The sequence below is a fragment of the Myotis lucifugus genome, unplaced genomic scaffold (assembly GCF_000147115.1).
Source record: "Myotis lucifugus unplaced genomic scaffold, Myoluc2.0 scaffold_41, whole genome shotgun sequence".
NCBI lineage: Eukaryota > Metazoa > Chordata > Mammalia > Chiroptera > Vespertilionidae > Myotis > Myotis lucifugus.
Window position 1 is genome coordinate 150,987 of NW_005871089.1, and position 18,283 is coordinate 169,269.

An 18,283-nucleotide genomic window follows, 5' to 3' on the forward strand; every position below is an offset into this window, starting at 1 on the left:
GGCTCCCGCTCCGATGGCCTCCAGCCCCCGTTCCGGCGCCGCCAGCTCCGTCCCCCGCCCCGCTCTCCCCGCAGCCGGTTTGCCCGACACTAAATCAGTGCCCGCGCGATTAATGATCCTTAAATGCTTGCGGAGATTTAAAAGTGCGCAGAGGACGCCCTGTTGTATTATTTTGTAGATATTTCTTTTCGCCATGGCGCAATTGGACATAAAATATCGAAATCACCGAATCATTTAAATATTTCGAAGCAGTTTTTAGTGGCATTTCTTTACCAAGAGCGTGTACGCTCGGCATACATACCAAGGAATGGAATGCTGGGTCACTTGGTACACTCATTTCCAGATTTACTTGGAAATGTCGCTGTTGCCAGATGGATAATTACGATTTTTGTTTTCAAATCTCAAGGTAGAGTCACTCATATTAGGAACAATATACTAGAGAATATTATTAAAATTTCTTACTGTCATGGAAGTTTGTATTTGTTTTGTTTCTATAATCACTGGATTATAGAATCAAGGATTCTATAGCTGGAAATAGTTCAAGAATATATACCAGCCCTGTAGTTTATAGATTTAAAAAAAAAAAAAGGCCAGCCATTTGGAGGTAGAACCTACATTTTCTGACTGTCTTGATACTACTGTGACAGATGTAACATGACTGCATCATCCACTGAAATAAAGTACATACTATCGATGTTAAATGATTCTCAAATTTAAGTTGGTTTTGTTGTTTTGTTTGTGTGTTTGTTTTTAAGTTGGTGCAGTATCAGGAAAATTAGAAGTAACCTTTGAGTGCCTACTATACCTGGTATGTGCTAGAAACTCTCTTATCTCTAATCATATGTAATCCTTACTATATCTTGTAAGGTAAGAAATATTCTATTTTAAAAATAAGAACAGTGAGTCAATGAGAATGAATAACTTGAATGGCCATTGACCTCAACAGTAGCAGATTCCAACTAGATATATTGGATTTCCAAAGCCTATTTTTTTTCTGTGATAAGTGAACATACATTAGGTTACTGTGCTTTATTAATGTCTGATATTTCCGCCATTTGTTCTGGACAGAAAAGTAGTCTAGACATAATGATGGTTTTATGCAAAGAAATATTTTGATGTAGAGGTGTCAACCTTCATCTACTATTTTGATTCTTAATATTGTAAAAGTTAAGTGAAAATTTTTTCACTTAAAATAGTAGTTTTTAATATGATATCTAGTGACAGTATAGATTTCTTTTTGGCCCATAAATGTCTGAATTTTTTGTATCTCATTTTAATCTTGAAAATTGTATAATTAATAAGATGCCAGGTCTTTAGGTGGCAGTCAGTGAATTAAAAATCTTTTCATACTACTTATTGATTCAATGAATAGTGTGCTGTAAGAACCAACCTGGAAAGTACTACACAGATTTAGACTGAGACTACTACTTTTTAAATGTCAGTGATTATCAGCAGTTAAAATATGTCTAAGGCATAAGTGAAAGGAAAGGGAGAGTGAGAGGCATAAAAGAAGACATGACACAACATGAGAAAAAGTATTCTTCCAACAATTGTCTTATTCAGATCCTTCTGAACAGAAGATAGCTGAAAGGCCCTGGAATCTGAAGGTAATCCAAACCAGTAGTCAATAGTTAAGAGTAATGATCAGATGATTCCAGATTGTTATGTTCCAATCACAATTTTCCCTATTTGTTTAAATTGACAAACATATATCCTAAAACTTTAAAAAAGTAATTCTTTATTATTGAAAGTATTACACGTCACCTTTTTCCCGCATTGGCCCCCTCCAGCCCGCCCCAGCCCCCCGCCCCAGGCCCTCACCACCCCATTGTCAGTGTCCATGGGCCATGCATATATGCATACAAGGTCCTTGGTTGATTAACTCCCACCCACCCACTCTCCCCACCTTCCCTCCAAGATTCCACACTGTGTTCCATGCTTCCATGTCTCTGGATCCACTCCCTTCATCAGTTTATTTTGTTACTTAGATTCCACATAAGGGTGAGATCATGGGATACTTGTCTTTCTCTGACTGACTTATCTCACTTAGCATGATACTGTCCAGGTGCCTCCATGCTGTCTCAAAGGGTAAGAGATTCTTCTTTTTTACTGCTGCATAGTATTCCATGGTATAAATGTACCACAGCTTTTTTATTCACTTATCTACTGACTAGAGGCCTGGTGCACGAATTTTGTGCACTGGAGAGGGGGTGTCATCTCACAGATAGGCCTGTGCGCTCTTGGGGGAGTCCGACTGGCAGTTAGACATCCAGCGCTGCCACAGAGGCGGGAGAGGCTCCCACCATCGCCGCTGTGCTCGCCAGCCGTGAGCCCGGCTCAAGGCTTCTGGCTGAGCAGCGCGCCCCCTATGGGAGCACACTGATCACCAGGGGGCAGCTCCTGCGTTGAGCATCTGCCCACTGGTGGTCAATGTGTATCATAGCAACCAGTCGTTCTGCCGTTTGGTCGATTTGCATATTACCCTTTTATTATATAGGATGGGCACTCAGGCTGTTTTCAGATTTTAGCTATTGTAAATTGTGCTGCTATGAACATAGGGGTGCATACATTCTTTCTGATTGGTGTTTCAGATTTCTTTATATCCTAAGACTTTTGAATGGCTAAGTTACTTATTATGCTATTGTCAAACATATTCTAAAGGACATTGTATCTGAGAACACCCCTACCTCTAAAGGTCAGAGTGGCAATGCCAAAAAAGTAAGTGGTAAATTTTAATTGATGTCAGTTCTTTTTTCTAGTTCTTCCATATCCTTTCCAGATTACTGAAATTCATACAAACTTTAGTGGTGCTTCTAGGGACATTTAAAAATTGTGAGTAGTTTTCCAAAATGTTGGAAGAAAAGCAGTGTTTTAGCGTGATTGCAGATGATATGTGCTTTCCTCTTAAGTCTTAATCACATGAATGGTATTATTTCCACAGTACAACTGATGTTAATACATTTTGCTATAAACTTTTCCTTACAGAAGACATCTGCATAAATGTGCTTAAATACATATTTCTGTTTTGAATATATATTTAAAGGCAAGAAGGGTCATTTCAGGAAATATTTGAAAAGAATAAAAGTGGGAGACTTACAGTGGCAGTTATTAAAATGTATCACAATACTGTAATAATTAAATCAGTGGTCTTGATGCAAGTTGAGAGAGCATGAGGGGATGGAAAAGAAATTACATGAGCAGCCAAGCATACAGATAGTTTGTATTTAAAAGGTAGCATTTCAATGCTGGAAAAATAACCACTTATTCAATAAATGGTCCAGGAATAGCTGGAGGAAAATGCTAGTAGAGTTTTAAGATTGGTGAGTTAAATGTAGAAAAATTAAGCTATACAAAACCAGAAAGAAAGATGTGACTCTTGTAAACACCTTGAGTTGGGAAAAGAAAAACTGAATTGGGAAAAACTATAAAAGAAAAATATTGGTAGGTCAAACTTAAAAAATATGTATACTGTGCTTTTTAAACAGTAACTTTTTAATGCTGTAACTCTCACTATAAAGTGAGAAGGCAAATGACAAACTGGGGAAAGTATTTGCAACATATATAATAGGTAAAGTTCCAGTGAAAATAAAGATTAATATCTCCATTGAAAAAATAAACAATGTTCACAATTTACAAAAGAATAAATACAAATATAATGTGAATCAAAGAAATCCAATAAACAATGAAAATAAACAATGAGATTATTTTTCTCCAATTTGCAAATATTAAAAAGATTTTGTTTGTTTTAATATACTTTTATTGATTTCAGAAAGGAAGGGAGAGAGAGATAGAAACATCAATGATAAGAGAATCATTGATTGGCTGCCTCCTGCAAGCCCCACACTGGGGATGGAGCCCGCAACCTGGGCCCTTGACTGGACTTGAACCCGGGACCCTATAGTCCACAGGCTGACACTCTATCCATTGAGCCAAACCGGCTAGGACTTAAAAATATTTTTTGAAAATAGCATGAGGAAATGAATTACTCATATACTGATAATGGGAATATAAATTTGTCTAACCTTTTTGAGGAGAAATTAAGCGATGTTTAGCAAAAGCCTTAAGTGTGTGTTCTATTTAACCTAATAGTTGCACTTTTTATATTTATAGATGGTCACATAAGCCATCCATGTCATATGGAAGATGTTTATTCTTTTTAGACACGAAGTATTTGAACCTCCTCCTTCTGTAGTATCTCCCACTGAGTGAGTTTTCTCAGGATATTTATTTCAGTTGTCTGACTACTTCCTACTACCCCCATAGGATATAAATTGTGTAAAGATGGGGATTTTGTTCCCTGTTGTATCCCTAGAGTCTAGAATTGGGTATAATAGATGCCCAATTAAAAGAACCTAAGTGCCAGATATTCACTTTCCCAACCTCACTTGCAGCTAGGTTGTGGACAGGTGGCTTGGACTCTGTTAGATGAATCTGTGCTAGATTTGGACTTAGGAGTAAAGATATAAAAATCAGGACCTGAAGAGGATTCTTACCCAGCAGTAGAGTTTGTAGGATGGTCAAGGCCCCAGGCATAAAAGGTGGTGCTGCAGGCTTCAGGGTGATGGTCACCAGACCTGTGTTTTGGCATGGTTTCAGACCTTGCTCCTCCATACATAGATCAGAGGCTGGTTTTCCAGCCTCCCTGATTCTGTGAGCTCCTTAATATTCATTTCTTAAGATCTTATTTTCTTCTTAATTTTAAAATTTGAAATGTATGTACCAAAGAATGTGTAAAATGAGTACCATTTAAAGGTAAACATGTTCAACTTCCAGATTAAGAAATGGACTAGAACCAGTACCTTAGAAGATTCCTGTTAATCCTTTACTTATTACCGTGCTCCTTCCACCCCAAGAGAGTAGCACTATCTTAGATTTATTGTTAATCACTCTTTTCTTTATATGCATCTATTTCTTTTAAAAATATATATTTTGCCGAAACCGGTTTGGCTCAGTGGATAGAGCGTCGGCCTGCGGATTGAAAGGTCCCGGGTTCGATTCCGGTCAAGGGCATGTACCTGGGTTGCGGGCACATCCCCAGTGGGGGATGTGCAGGAGGCGGCTGATCGATGTTTCTCTCTCATCGATGTTTCTGACTCTCTGTCACTCTCCCTTCCTTTCTGTAAAAAATCAATAAAATATATTTAAAAAAAAATATATATATATATATATTTTTTTTATTGATTTCAGAGAGAAATGGAGAGGGAGAGAGAGACAGATACATCAATGATGAGAGAGAATCATTGATCAGCCACCTCCCACACGCCCCCTACTGGGGATTGAGACTGTAACCCTGCATGTGCCCTGGACCATATTCGAACCTGGGACCCTCCAGTCCACATTCTGACACTATCCACTGAGGCAAACCGGCCAGGGCTGCATCTATTTCTAAACTATTTTTTTTGGTTTTGGAATCATAGCATGTGTTTTACTTCATGACAACTCTTTTTCTACGTTATGTTTTTTTGGATTCACAAATTGCTTGTATTTAGCTGGTGTGTAATTGCATGGCTGAACCTGTCTCTATTTGGTGTCATTCCAGTTGGTCAGTGTCTGTGCTGGCCAGTTATTAAATATTTTGAAAATCATCACTGAATTCATTCATTTGATGTGTGTCCTGTAAAATACTCCATTATGTGAATTTACTGCAATTTATTTATTCATTCCACTATTGATGAATATTTGAATGTTTCTATTTTTTTAGTATTAAAAGGCAAGCTACAACAATCATTCTTTTGTTGTTTGTTTGTTTTTGTTAATCCTCACCCAAGGATATTTTTCCATTGATTTTTTTTTTTTTTTGAGAATGGAAGGGAGAGGGAGAGACAGAGAGAAACATCAATGTGAGAGAGACACATCAATTGGTTGCCTCCTGCGCACACCCCGACCAGGGCCAGGGAACCTGCAACCAAGGTATGTGCTCTTGATTAGAATATAACCTGGGACCCTTCAGTCTGCAGGCTGACGCTCTATACACTGAGCCAAATTGGCTAGGGCAATTTTTTTTTAAAATAAATCCTCACCTGAGTATAAGTTTTTCATTGTTTGGGGTTGGAGGAGCCGGGGGGGGGGGGGCGGGGGGAGAGAGCGAGAGAGAGGGAGAGAGAGAGAGAGAGAGAGAAGAGAAGAGAGAGAGAAATATCGATTGGTTGTCTCCTATATGTGCCTTGACTGGGAATTGAACCAGCAATCTGAGCATGTGCCCAGAGCAGGAATGGAACCCGACACCTTCCGGTGTACTGAACAACGCTCCAACCAACTGAGCCACAGCAGCCAGGGCTTATCACTGGTAATTTTAAATAATTTTTTTCTTCGATGATCTGTAGTTTTACTATGATGTGTCTAGTTATGGATTTGTAGGACTTCGTATATTTCAAGGATTGATGACTTTCAACAATTTTGCTAAACTCTCAGCCTTGTCTCTTCAAATATTGCCTCTTCCTCATTCTGTTACTTCCTAATGTAATTCTGATTAGACTTAATTTTTCTCCATGTCTCTTAACTTCTTTTCCATATACTCCATCTCTCTGGGCTATATTTCTGGATAAATCAGTTAAGTCTCTATTTTAGTGAAACCTTGACAAGAGCAATTTTAGTGGAGTGATGGGCTCCGTAGCCAGATTAATCTGAAGTGATGAGAAAATGCGAGGTGAAACTATGGAAACATCCACCATAGTTAACCGTGGAAGCTTTTCTTTGAAGGGTGCAGAGAAATAGAAGAAAGAGTTATGAGAGTTGGTGTTTGTTTGTTTTTAATTTATAGAAAATGATATCAAGGCATGTTTGGAATGATCTAGTAGAGAAGGAAAACTTGATGATGTAGAAAAGAACAGATAATTTTGTTTTCTTTTTTTTTTTTGACACTATTACAGATATCCCCCATTGCCCCTTCTTTGCCCACCTCCACCCAGTCCCTGCACCCCCTCCCTCTGACCATTACCACACTGCTGTCTGTGTCCATGGGTTTTGCTCTTTGGCTAATTCTTTCATCCATCCTCCCCATCCCCTCCCCTCTGACCTCTGTCAGTCTGTTCCGTGTATCCATGCCTCTAGTTCTATTTTTTCCGTTTATTTTGTTCATTGGATTCCACATATAAGTGAGGTCATATGATATTTGTCTTTCTCTGCCTGGCTTATTTTGCTTAGCATAATAATCTCCAGGTCCATCCATGCTGTGGCACAAAGTAAGAGTTCATTCTTTTTTACAACCACATAGTATCCCATTGTGTAAATGTACCACAGCTTTTCCCCCCAACTCCTCCACAGATGAGCATTTGGGCTGTTTCCAAATCTTGGCTATTATAAATAATGCTGCTATGAACATAGGGGTGCATATATTCTTTCTGATTGGTATTTTGGGATTCTTAGGATATATTCCCAGAAGTATGATCCCCGGGTCAAAAGGCAGTTCTATTTTTAATATTTTGAGGAAACTCCACACTATTTTCCACAGTGGCTGCACCAGTCTGCATTCCCACCAACAGTGCACAAGGAATCCCTTTTCTCCACAAGAAGAGAGAATTTTGTAGTGAAATTTCTGAAAAAGTGAGAAGGAACTAGGTCCAAATTTTTCAATTCTGAACTTCCTTTGTGCTTTTGTACCACCCCCTTTAAAAAAAGGGGACTTTTCTTTTTAATCAGGCTGAGGTGACTGTGCAATCAGTTTAATAGGTATTATTCACTTTACCCATTCACTTAATCAACAAATATTCCATTTGCTTTTTATGTGTCAGGCACTGTGCTAGGCTCTAGACCAGCGGTTCTCAACCTGTGGGTTGCGACCCCTTTGGGGGATCGAACGACCCTTTCACAGGGGTCGCCTAAGACCATCAGAAAACACATGTATAATTACATATTGTTTTTGTGATTAATCACTGTGCTTTAATTATGTTCAATTTGTAACAATGAAAATACATCCTGCATATCAGATATTTACCTTATGATTCATAACAGTAGCAAAATTAGTTATGAAGTAGCAACGAAAATAATTTTATGGTTGGGGGTCACCACAACATGAGGAACTATATTAAAGGGTCGCGGCATTAGGAAGGTTGAGAACCACTGCTCTAGACACTAAATTATAACAACATAAACATGGTCCATGCACTCATGAAACTTATAGGTTAATGGGGGTGGTGGTGGTGATGGGGGTGGGTGGGTATGATCTAAACAAAGGACTTAGAAGGGCAAGTACAGGACTGTATGAGAGCATTTAATAGGTCACTTAATCCTTCAACCTTATTCTGGGATAATAGAGGAGGGACATTTAAGCTGTTTCCAAAGAATGAGTTAGTTAGCCAGAAAAATTCCTGGAAGCATTCCAAGAAGAGAGAAGAGCATAATTGAAGCCCTATTGCAGCAGGAATTTGCAGAGGTTCAGGAATTGACAGAAGACTAGAGCATAATAAGTGAAAGACAAGATGAACTGGAGGGACAGCAGGTACCAAATAGAACAGACTCAAGATTTTTAGCTTATCCTGAGAGCACTAGGCAAGTATTGAAGGGACTTAAACAGAGTCGTGACAGAATCCATTTTTGTAATATTTTGGTTATATAGGTATACACACAAAGATACTGGAGCCTGACACTGTTAGAATCATACAACTAACTCCCCTTTTTCAAATTATTTGTTTACTTAGCCATTAAGTATGACTTCCTCATTCAGACATAAGTGGAAGTTGCCTTGGAATTAATAAAATGATTTTCTGCTTTGTGTGTGTGTGTGTGTGTGTGTGTGTGTGTGAGTGAGAGAGAAAGAGAGAGAGAGAGAGAGAGAGAGAGAGAGAGAGAGAGAGAGAGAGAAAGAGAGAGAGAGGAGGGGGGAGGAGATAGCTGGTAGGTAAGATACTATTTTTAAAATCTAACATAGCAATGAGAATTTACCTAAATCTACTTAGCATGCTAATAATTTATGCATCATGCAGTATTAGAAATTCTTAAACTGCTATCTTATATTTGGTTATTTTTGAATTATTCTAAGAAATTACGACAGATTTATGTAAGACTTTGTTTCAACCCCTAAGTTTTTTACTTAATAGAAATGATTGTTACTCTATTCTTATTTCTCTTTTCATCACAAACGTCAGAATGCACTCTTCTGTTTATATTATCAGCTTCTTTAGAGATTATTCAGAGTTATCATTTGGACTAGTTAAATTTATATTGAGCCATAGATTCTATATTTAATAGCCACCTAGCACTATGCCTCGCACATAGTAGGCACTCAAAAATAAGTTCAGTGAATCAAGGTATCTGATATAGTTACCTTTTTAATATTTTATTTTTCAATTACAGTTATATTCAGTGTTATTTTGTATTAGTTTCAGGTGTACAGCATAGTGATTAGATAATCATATACTTTAAAAGGGTCCCGCATCCATTATTTCCAGTACCCACCAGGCACCATACATAGTTACAATATTCCTGACTATATTCTCTATGTTGTACTTTACATCCCCATGACTATTTTGTAACTACCAATTTGTACTTCTTAATCCCTTCAATGTTTTCACCCAATCTCCCAACAACCCCCTCTGGAAACCATTAGTCTCTTCATTGTATCTGTGAGTCTTTTTCAATTTTGTTTGTTCATTTATTTTGTTCTTTAGATTCTACATATAAGTGAATCATATGGTATTTGTCCTTCTCTGTCTGACTTATTTAACTTAGCACAATACCCTCTAGGTTCATTCCTGCTGTCGAAAATGGTAAGATTTCCTTCTTTTTCTTTACAGTGCTCTTAATTACACCTTATAAAAATGTCCTTCCTTAATTCCTTCCCTTCACACAAAACATATTGCTCTGTTTGATATTTATTTTCTTCCTGGAAGTTCTACTCTGAATATTATTATTTTGCTGTTTTCCCTTTCTTGAAATCCCTTTTTAAGGTTTAATTGTCCTTGGTCTTTTTCTTGAAATTCATGTACTTTGTATTTTAAACCTTTGTTTGCCCATTTTCTCTTAGAAAATGTATTTTCCTTTTCTCTTTTGATCTAACTTGATTTATATTAAAAATGTTTGAGTCTGTTTAAATATTGTGTTTCACAATGTTTTAATTGCAGTTTTCCCATCCTGAGGAACTATTGAATTGTTACTATGTATTTAAAAAGCATAATTCATGTATTCTATGTTTTTAGTCTATTGAAGACAATGAAGTATATTTGCCTAATGATGAAATTTGGACCTATGATATTGATAGTGGGTTGTGGTAAGTAATTTTAAATTGCAGAATGTCCAGTCTTTTTAAAATTGAATTTATTGGGGTGTGACATTGGTTAATAAAATCATAGATTTCACATGTACAACTCAATAAAACATTATCTGCATACGGTATCATGCACTCACCATATATGTTATGAATGTTTTCATAGACTTAGGGGAATTTAAGACCATACTTAGAACATACTGCACCACTTATTTCTCCCTTTCCTTTTCTTTCAATGCTTTATTCTCTCTGGCTGTTTCTTTCCTCTGCTCCCTTCCTTTCTCCACTATTTGTCCTTTCCACTCCTCACAATTCTAAGACTGTCTCTGAAGACTTTGTTCTGCTAATTAATTCCCAATTCTGGTGACACATGTGAAGCTGAAAAAGATTTACAGTGGCTCTTCTTAGAGTCTTTACAGTATTGGCTACCATTCTATTTTAATTGTAATTGTCAGTGACAATTTTCATTTTAAAAAGACTCCTGGAGTTCAAAGGGAATTTTAATTTGCTTTTCTGGAAAGTTTTGAAATTTCATATTATTCTTGCTGCAGGACAATGCACCTCATGGAAGGAGAACTCCCTACCTCCATGTCAGGAAGTTGTGGTGCTTGCATTAATGGAAAGCTGTACGTTTTTGGAGGATATGATGACAAAGGATACAGCAATCGAGTAATATTTTCTTTCAATTCAGGCATGCAGCAAAATGTGTAATATTTAGTGTACCATTTTACCTCATAAGTTTACAAATATTTTAAGTTTGTTTTTTTATTGATTTCAGAGAGAGGAAGGGAGAGGGAGAGATAGAAACATCAGTGATGAGAGAGAATCATTGATTGGCTGCCTCATGTAATCCCCCTACTGGGGATCAAGCCCACAACTCAGGCAGTGTGCCCTGACAGGGAATCTAACCGTGACTTCCTGGTTCATAGGTCGACACTCAACCATTGAGCCACACCAGCCAGGATCAAGTTTACATATATTTAAAAAAGAAGATATATAGAAAATATTGTGTTTATGATTATAAGATTTTAGAGTGAAAATGTAGTGGTTGTGCTTTTCTTCCATATCTTTCTGCTACAGAATTAACTATATACTTAATATCTATATGGCAAGAGAATGCCAGGAAAAGATCTAGTTCAGTATGTTTTATATATCATTTTTGCTTCTAAAACAGTCTCATTTTCATTAACTCCACAGGTAAAATTTTTACCTTTTAAAAAGAAAAAGTAATATTATTAATTTTAGATCATATAATCCTCAGATATGGATTCAGTTTTCAAATGCCCTGTCTATTAATGGTATTCTCCTCTTTTAAAAGCTTTATTTTGTTAATTTGCGAACCAGAGATGGAACCTATGTTTGGGAAAAAATCACCAACTTTGAAGGAAAACCACCCACACCACGTGATAAACTTTCTTGCTGGGTATATAAAGACAGGTAATGCACAAAATCACCTCATTAACTACATTTACGTAGGATGATCGGATAACTTGTGGCCAAAATAGGAAAAACTTGAGAGTCTGAATTTTTTTCATCATATGATTACAAAGTTTTTTTAATGTTAATGGTAACAGCCGTTTTAAACCCTGGAAGAGCTAAGTAATAAAAATAAACATGTGGGAGCAACAATTTGTTTTCTAAAAAGAAACATTTAATTAAAATTCTGAATAGTTCACATGGTTCAAAACCATATTAAAAATATTACAGTGAAAGCTTTGACTCCCACTCCTGATCCCCCATGCACAAATAGCTACTTCTATTAATATCTTTTGTATTGTTATAACAGTGGTTCCTAAAATTGTCTGCCATTGTAATCACCTGGAGTCTTAAAAATTCCAAAGCCCGGGTGATACCCTGGTCGTCGAACGACCCTTTCACAGGGGTCGCCTAAGACCATCGGAAAACACATATATAATTACATATTGTTTTTGTGATTAATCACTATGCTTTAATTATGTTCAATTTGTAACAATGAAAATACATCCTGCATATCAGATATTTACATTACGATTCAGTAGCAAAATTACAGTTATGAAGTAGCAACAAAAATAATTTTATTGTTGGGGGTCACCACAACATGAGGAACTGTATTAAAGGGTTTTAGGAAGGTTGAGAACCATTGCCCTAGACAAATTAGATTGCAGTCCCTGGGAGTATGAGTTTTCGAACCTCCTCAGGTGATTGCAAGATGCAGACAAGTTTGGAAACCAGGAAACCACTGCCATCAGTGTTACTTTATGCAAATAGAAGCAAATATGTATGTATGTATGTATGTATGTATTGGTCTTTTTTTCCCTTCTCCTTACATAAATATCTGTTACACTGTTCTGTACTCTGCTACTTTTTTTAGTTAACAGTATAGACGTGATGATCTTTCATCTTTCTGAATCCCTAGTTAGAAAGTTTGTTCTTGATGTTTTTTTTTCTTTTTGCAGCTGCATAGATTCTCCTCTGTGAATATAAATACCATTGTTTATTTAGCTTTTACCCTGTTGATTGTTTCAACTCCTTTCTGCAAACTATGCTTTAATGAATCTGTGTATGTGTGTGTGTGTGTGTGTGTGTACATATCAGATCTATTGAATAAAATTCCAGAATTAGATGGTTGGGTCAAAAGGTAATGTATTTGTAATTTTGTAGATGTTTAGTTTGTTAAGGCTGCTGTAACAAAGTACCACAAACCCAGTGGCTTAAACAGAAATGTACTGTCTCACAGTTCTGGAGGCTAGAAGTCTGAGATCTGCTGAGATGTCAGCAGAGTGACATTGATTAAAAAGGTAGATTTCTATGATATAATACCTGTATATCACACTGTGTACCCACCACCCAAGTCATATCTTCTTCCATCACCATATATTAGGCTTCTTTTACCTCCTACCTCCAACCCCTTCAATAATGTGGTTTTTATACTCCATTTTATGTGATGTAATCACATTTATTGATTTTCGGATTTTGAACCAACCTTGCATCCCCGGCATAAATCCCACTTAATCGTGGTGTATGATCTGTTTAATATATTGCTGGATCAGGTTTGCTAATATTTTGTTGAAGATTTTAGCATTTATGTTCATCAGGGATGTTGGCCTATAATTTTTTTTCTTTTTAGTGTCTTTATCTCATTTTAGAATTAGGATAATGCTGGCCTTGGAAAATGAGTGTGGGTGTCTTTCCTCCTCTTGAATTGTTGGAATAGTTTGAGAAGGATGGACGCTAGTTCTTTGAATGTTTGGTAAAATTCACTTGTGAAGCCATCTGGTCCAGGACTTTTATTTGTTGGGAGCTTCTTAAAAATATTATTTCACTAGTTGTACTTTGTCTATTCAGATTCTCTAATTCTTCCTGATTCAGTTTTGGAAGATTATATGTTTCTAGGAATTGATCCTTTCTCCCTGATTGTCCAATTTGTTGGCATATAGTTCTTCAGTTCTTCATAACATTTTCTTAATAATCCTTTGCATGTCTTTGATATCAGTTGTTGCTTCTTTTCTTTTATTTCTGATTTTATTTATTTAGGTCCTCTCTCTTTTTTTTCTTGATGAGTCTGGTTAAAGGTTCTCAATCTTGTTTATCTTTTCTAAGAACCAGCTCTTGGTTTCATTGATTTTGTAAAAAATAATCACCTGCCCTAACCGGTTTGGCTCAGTGGATAGAGCATCGGCCTGCGGACTGAAGGGGCCCAGGTTCGATTCCGGTCAAGGGCATGTACCTTGGTTGTGGGCACATCCCCAGTAGGGGGTGTGCAGGAGGCAGCTGATCGATGTTTCTCTCTCATCGATGTTTCTAACTCTCTATCCTTCTTCCTTCCTCTCTGTAAAAAAATCAATAAAATATATTTTTTAAAAAATAATCACCTGAGGGTATTTTCCCATTCCTTTTAGATAGAGTGGGAAGGAGGGAGGGAGAACAGGAGAGAGAGAGAGAGAGAGAGAGAGAGAGAGAGAGAGAGAGAGAGAGAGAAAGAGAGAGAGAGAAAGGAGAGAGGAAGGAAGGAAGGAAGGAAGGAAGGAAGGAAGGAAGGAAGGAAGGAAGGTCAATTGGTTGTCTTCTGCACACACCTGGACTGGGACCTAGAAATGAATCTGAAACCCAGGTACGTGCCCTTGATTGGGAATTGAACCCACAACTCTTTGGTGGTGCATGGGCCAACACACTAACAACTGAGCAGCACTGGCCAGGGCTCATTGATATTTTGTATTGTTTTTTGGACTTTATTTTGTTTACTTCTGCTCTGATTGTTATATTACCTTCCTTCTAATCATTTTGGGCTTTGTTTTTTGTTCTTTTTCCAGTTCCGTTAAGTATAAAGTCAGGTTGTTTATTTGAGATTTTTTCTTGTTTCTTGAGATAGAACTGTAATGCTATGAATTTCCTTCTTAGGACTGCTTTTACTGTGTCCCATAGATTTCAGGTTATTTTCTCATTTTCATTTGTTTCAAGATATCTTTTGATTTCCTCCTTGTTCTCATTGTTAACCCATTCATTATTTAATAACATGTTATTTAGCCTCTGTGTCTGAGTGTGTTTTTCAGTTTTTTTCTTGTGATTGATTTCTGGTTTCATGCCACTTTGGTCAAAAAAGATGCTTGATATGATTTCAATCTTCTTAAATTTATTGGGACTTGTTTTGTGTCCTAACATGTAGTCTGTCCTAGAAAATGATCCATTGATCACATATTGGTAGATATGTATTTATTGCACTTGAAAAGAATGTATATACTGCTGCTTTAGGGTGAAATGCTCTGAAGATATCAATTAAATTTATCTGATCTAGTGTGTCACTTAATGCCACCATTCCTTTGTTGATTTTCTATCTAGAACAGGGGTCCTCAAACTTTTTAAACAGGGGGCCAGTTCACTGTCCCTCAGACCGTTGGAGGGCCGGACTATAGTTTAAAAAAAACTATGAACAAATTCCTATGCACACTGCACATATCTTATTTTTTTAAAAAAATATATTTTATTGATTTTTTACAGAGAGGAAGGGAGAGGGACAGAGAGTTAGAAACATCGATGAGAGAGAAACATTGATCAGCTGCCTCCTGCACACCCCCCACCGGGGATGTGCCCACAACCAAGGCACATGCCCTTGACTGGAATCGAACCTGGGACCCTTGAGTCCCCAGGCCGATGCTCTATCCACTGAGCCAAACTGGTCAGGGCACATATCTTATTTTGAAGTAAAAAAACAAAACGGGAACAAATACAATATTTGTATTTGCATGTGGCCTGCGGGCCGTAGTTTGAGGACCCCTGATCTAGAATATCTATCCATTGATGTCAATGAGATGTTAAAACACCGTACTATGACTGTATTACTGTCAGTCTCTCCCTTTATTTCCATCAAGATTTGCTTTAAACATTTAGGTGTTCATATGTTGGCTGCATAAATACAAGGGTTATATCTTCTTGTTATATTGTTCCCTTTATCATCTTACCTAATAATAGACAAACATGCAAATTGGTGTCACTCCGCTATACCCACCAGCCAATCAGAGTGACTATGCAAATTAACCCAACAAAGATGGGTCCTGGGAACATCATCGGCACTGAGGTCACTCTGAGGTAGGCCCCGTGTGGGCTCTGAGCAGCCTAGGAAGGGCCTGAGCCAGGGGGCTCCTGGGCAGGGCCGAGCCTGCGATCGGAGTCGAGGGGACCCCTGCTCAAGCCTAAAGCCTCGGCCAGAGGCTTTAGGCCTGGGCAGGGGCGGAGCCGGCCATCGGAGCATGTACCTAGGTTGCAGGCTCCTCCCTGGCTGGGGCCCAGGTCAGGGCTCATGCAGGAGGCAATTAATCAAAGTGTTCCTCTCACTTTGATGTTTCTCTCTCTCTTTCCCTTTCTCTTCCACATTCTCTAAAAGTCTGGAAACATATCCTCAGGTGAGGATGAAAAAAAGAGAAAGAAATGTCATATCCTATGAAAGACACATCTTGAAAATGCCTAAAGAAAGTTGTCATTTTTTCATGGTGAAGGGACTGGAGTCTGTGTTGATGAAAACACCTTGGTGGCTGTGGTGACTGGCAGTGGCTGCAGCAGTGGGGTGATGGGGCTGGTGCCTTCCCCTGATCAGCCCGGTCACCTCCCACAAAGGGAGGCCAGACTGCAACTTAGGCCCGTTCCCCAAGGGGAGCAGGGAGTGGGCCTAAGCTGTCAGTAGAACATCCCCTGAGGGCTCCCAGTATGTGAAAGGGGGCAGGCTGGGCTGATGGACCTTCCCAGTGCACAAATTTCGTGCACTGGGCCCCTAGTCTATACTAATAAAAGGGTAATATGCAAATTGGTTGGGACGCCCTCACACAACAACCAAACAGCAGGCTGCGTGGGGCAACCAGGCCAGCAGCGGGGGCAGTGAGGGGCGACCAAACAACCTAACAGCAGGCTGCGTGGGGCGACTAGGCCGGCAGGGGGGGCAGTTAGGGGCAACCAGGCTGGCAGCGGGGGGCAGTTGGGGGAGACCAGGCTGGCAGGGAAACAGTTCTGGGTGATCAGGCCAGCAGGCAGAGGCGGTTAGGGGTGATCAGGCTGGCAGGGGGGTAGTTAGGGGCAATCAGGCAGGCAGGCAGAGGCCATTACAGGCAATCAGGCAGGCAGTTAGGAGCCAGTGGTCCCAGATTGTGAGAGGGTGCAGGCTGGGCTGAGGGGACCCCCCACTGTGCACAAATTTTTTTGTGTGTGTGTGCACTGGGCCTCTAGTTATGTAATATCCTTCTTGGTCTTTTACTGTAGCCTTTGTTTTAAAGTCTGTTTTGTTAGATACAGTATTGCTACCTCAGCTTTTTTTCACTTCCATTTGCATGAAATATCTTTCTCATCTCTTTACTTTTACTCTGTGTGTATCTTTTGTTGTGAGGTGGGTCTCTTGTAGACAACATATATATGGATTTTACTTTCTTATCCATTTAGCTACCCTATGTCTTTTGATTGGCACATTTAAACCATTTACATTTAAAGTGATTATTCATAGATATGTATTTATTGCCATTTTATTTTTTTAAGTATGTTCCTCAATTTTTTTCTTCTTCTACTTCTTAAAGCATGCCCCTAAGACATGTCTTGTAATACTGGCTTGGTGGTAACAAACTCCTTTAGCTTTTTCTTGTCTGGAAAGCTCTTTATTTCTTCTTCAATTTTAAGTGATACCCTTGCTGTATAACATAGTCTTGGTAGTAGGTTCTTGCTTTTAATAATTTTGAATATTTCATGCCAATCCCTCTGGCCTGAAATGTTTCTGTTGAGAATTCAGCTGGCAGTTTTATAGGAGCTCCCATGTATGTAACTGACTGCTTTTCTCTTGCTGCTTTTAAGATTCCCTCTTTGTCTTTAACCTTTGCAATTTTAATTATGACATGCCATGGTGTGGGCATCTTTGGGTTCATCTTGTTTGGGATTCTCTGCACTTCCTGGACTTGTGGGTCTTTTTCCTTCACCAGGTTAGGTGAGTTTTTAGTCATTATTTCTTCAAATTGGTTCTTGATCCCTTGTTCTCTCTCTCTTCTCCTAACACTCCTATGATGCCGAAGTTGTTACCCTTCATGTTGTCCCAAACGTCCCTTAAACTGTCCTCATTCTTTTAAATTCTTTTTTCTTTTTGCTCCTCTGATTGGGTGTTTTTTTCTACCTTGTCCACCAAATCATTGATTTGACTCTGTGCTTTATCCAACATACTTTTTATTTTTTCTAGTGTATTCTTTTTTGTTGTTGTTTTTAATTCTCACCCAAGGATACTTTTTCTATTGATTTTTAGAGAGAGTAGAAGGGAGGGGGAGAGACAGAGAGAGAGAAACATGGATATGAGAGAGACACATCAATCGGTTGACTCCCTCATGCTCCCTGACTAGAACAGGGGATGGAGCCTACAGTTGAGGTACGTGCCCTTGACCAGAATTGAACCCATGACTCTTCAGTCTGCAGGCTGACATTCTAACCACTGAACCAAACTGGCTAGGGCTCCAGTATATTCTTGATGTTAACTATGGTATTGTTCATTTTTGACTGGTTCTTTTTCATGGTTTCTATGTTCTTTTTCATACTCTTGTAATTCTCACTAAGTTTCTTAAACATACTTATTATCCGTTACTTTGAACT

The 18,283-nt window shown here is 38.4% G+C and overlaps 1 protein-coding gene across 1 annotated transcript in view; it reads left to right on the forward strand.

Moving 5' to 3' along the window:
* Positions 1-18,283, forward strand: part of KLHDC1 (kelch domain containing 1) — a 65,047-nt gene that overhangs the window by 1,019 nt on the left and 45,745 nt on the right. Inside the window, exons 2-5 of the mRNA XM_023753164.1 lie at positions 1,537-1,607; positions 10,134-10,204; positions 10,753-10,870; positions 11,520-11,638. Of these exons, the coding sequence (XP_023608932.1) occupies positions 1,537-1,607; positions 10,134-10,204; positions 10,753-10,870; positions 11,520-11,638 (379 nt within the window). The remainder of the gene's footprint in view (positions 1-1,536; positions 1,608-10,133; positions 10,205-10,752; positions 10,871-11,519; positions 11,639-18,283) is intronic.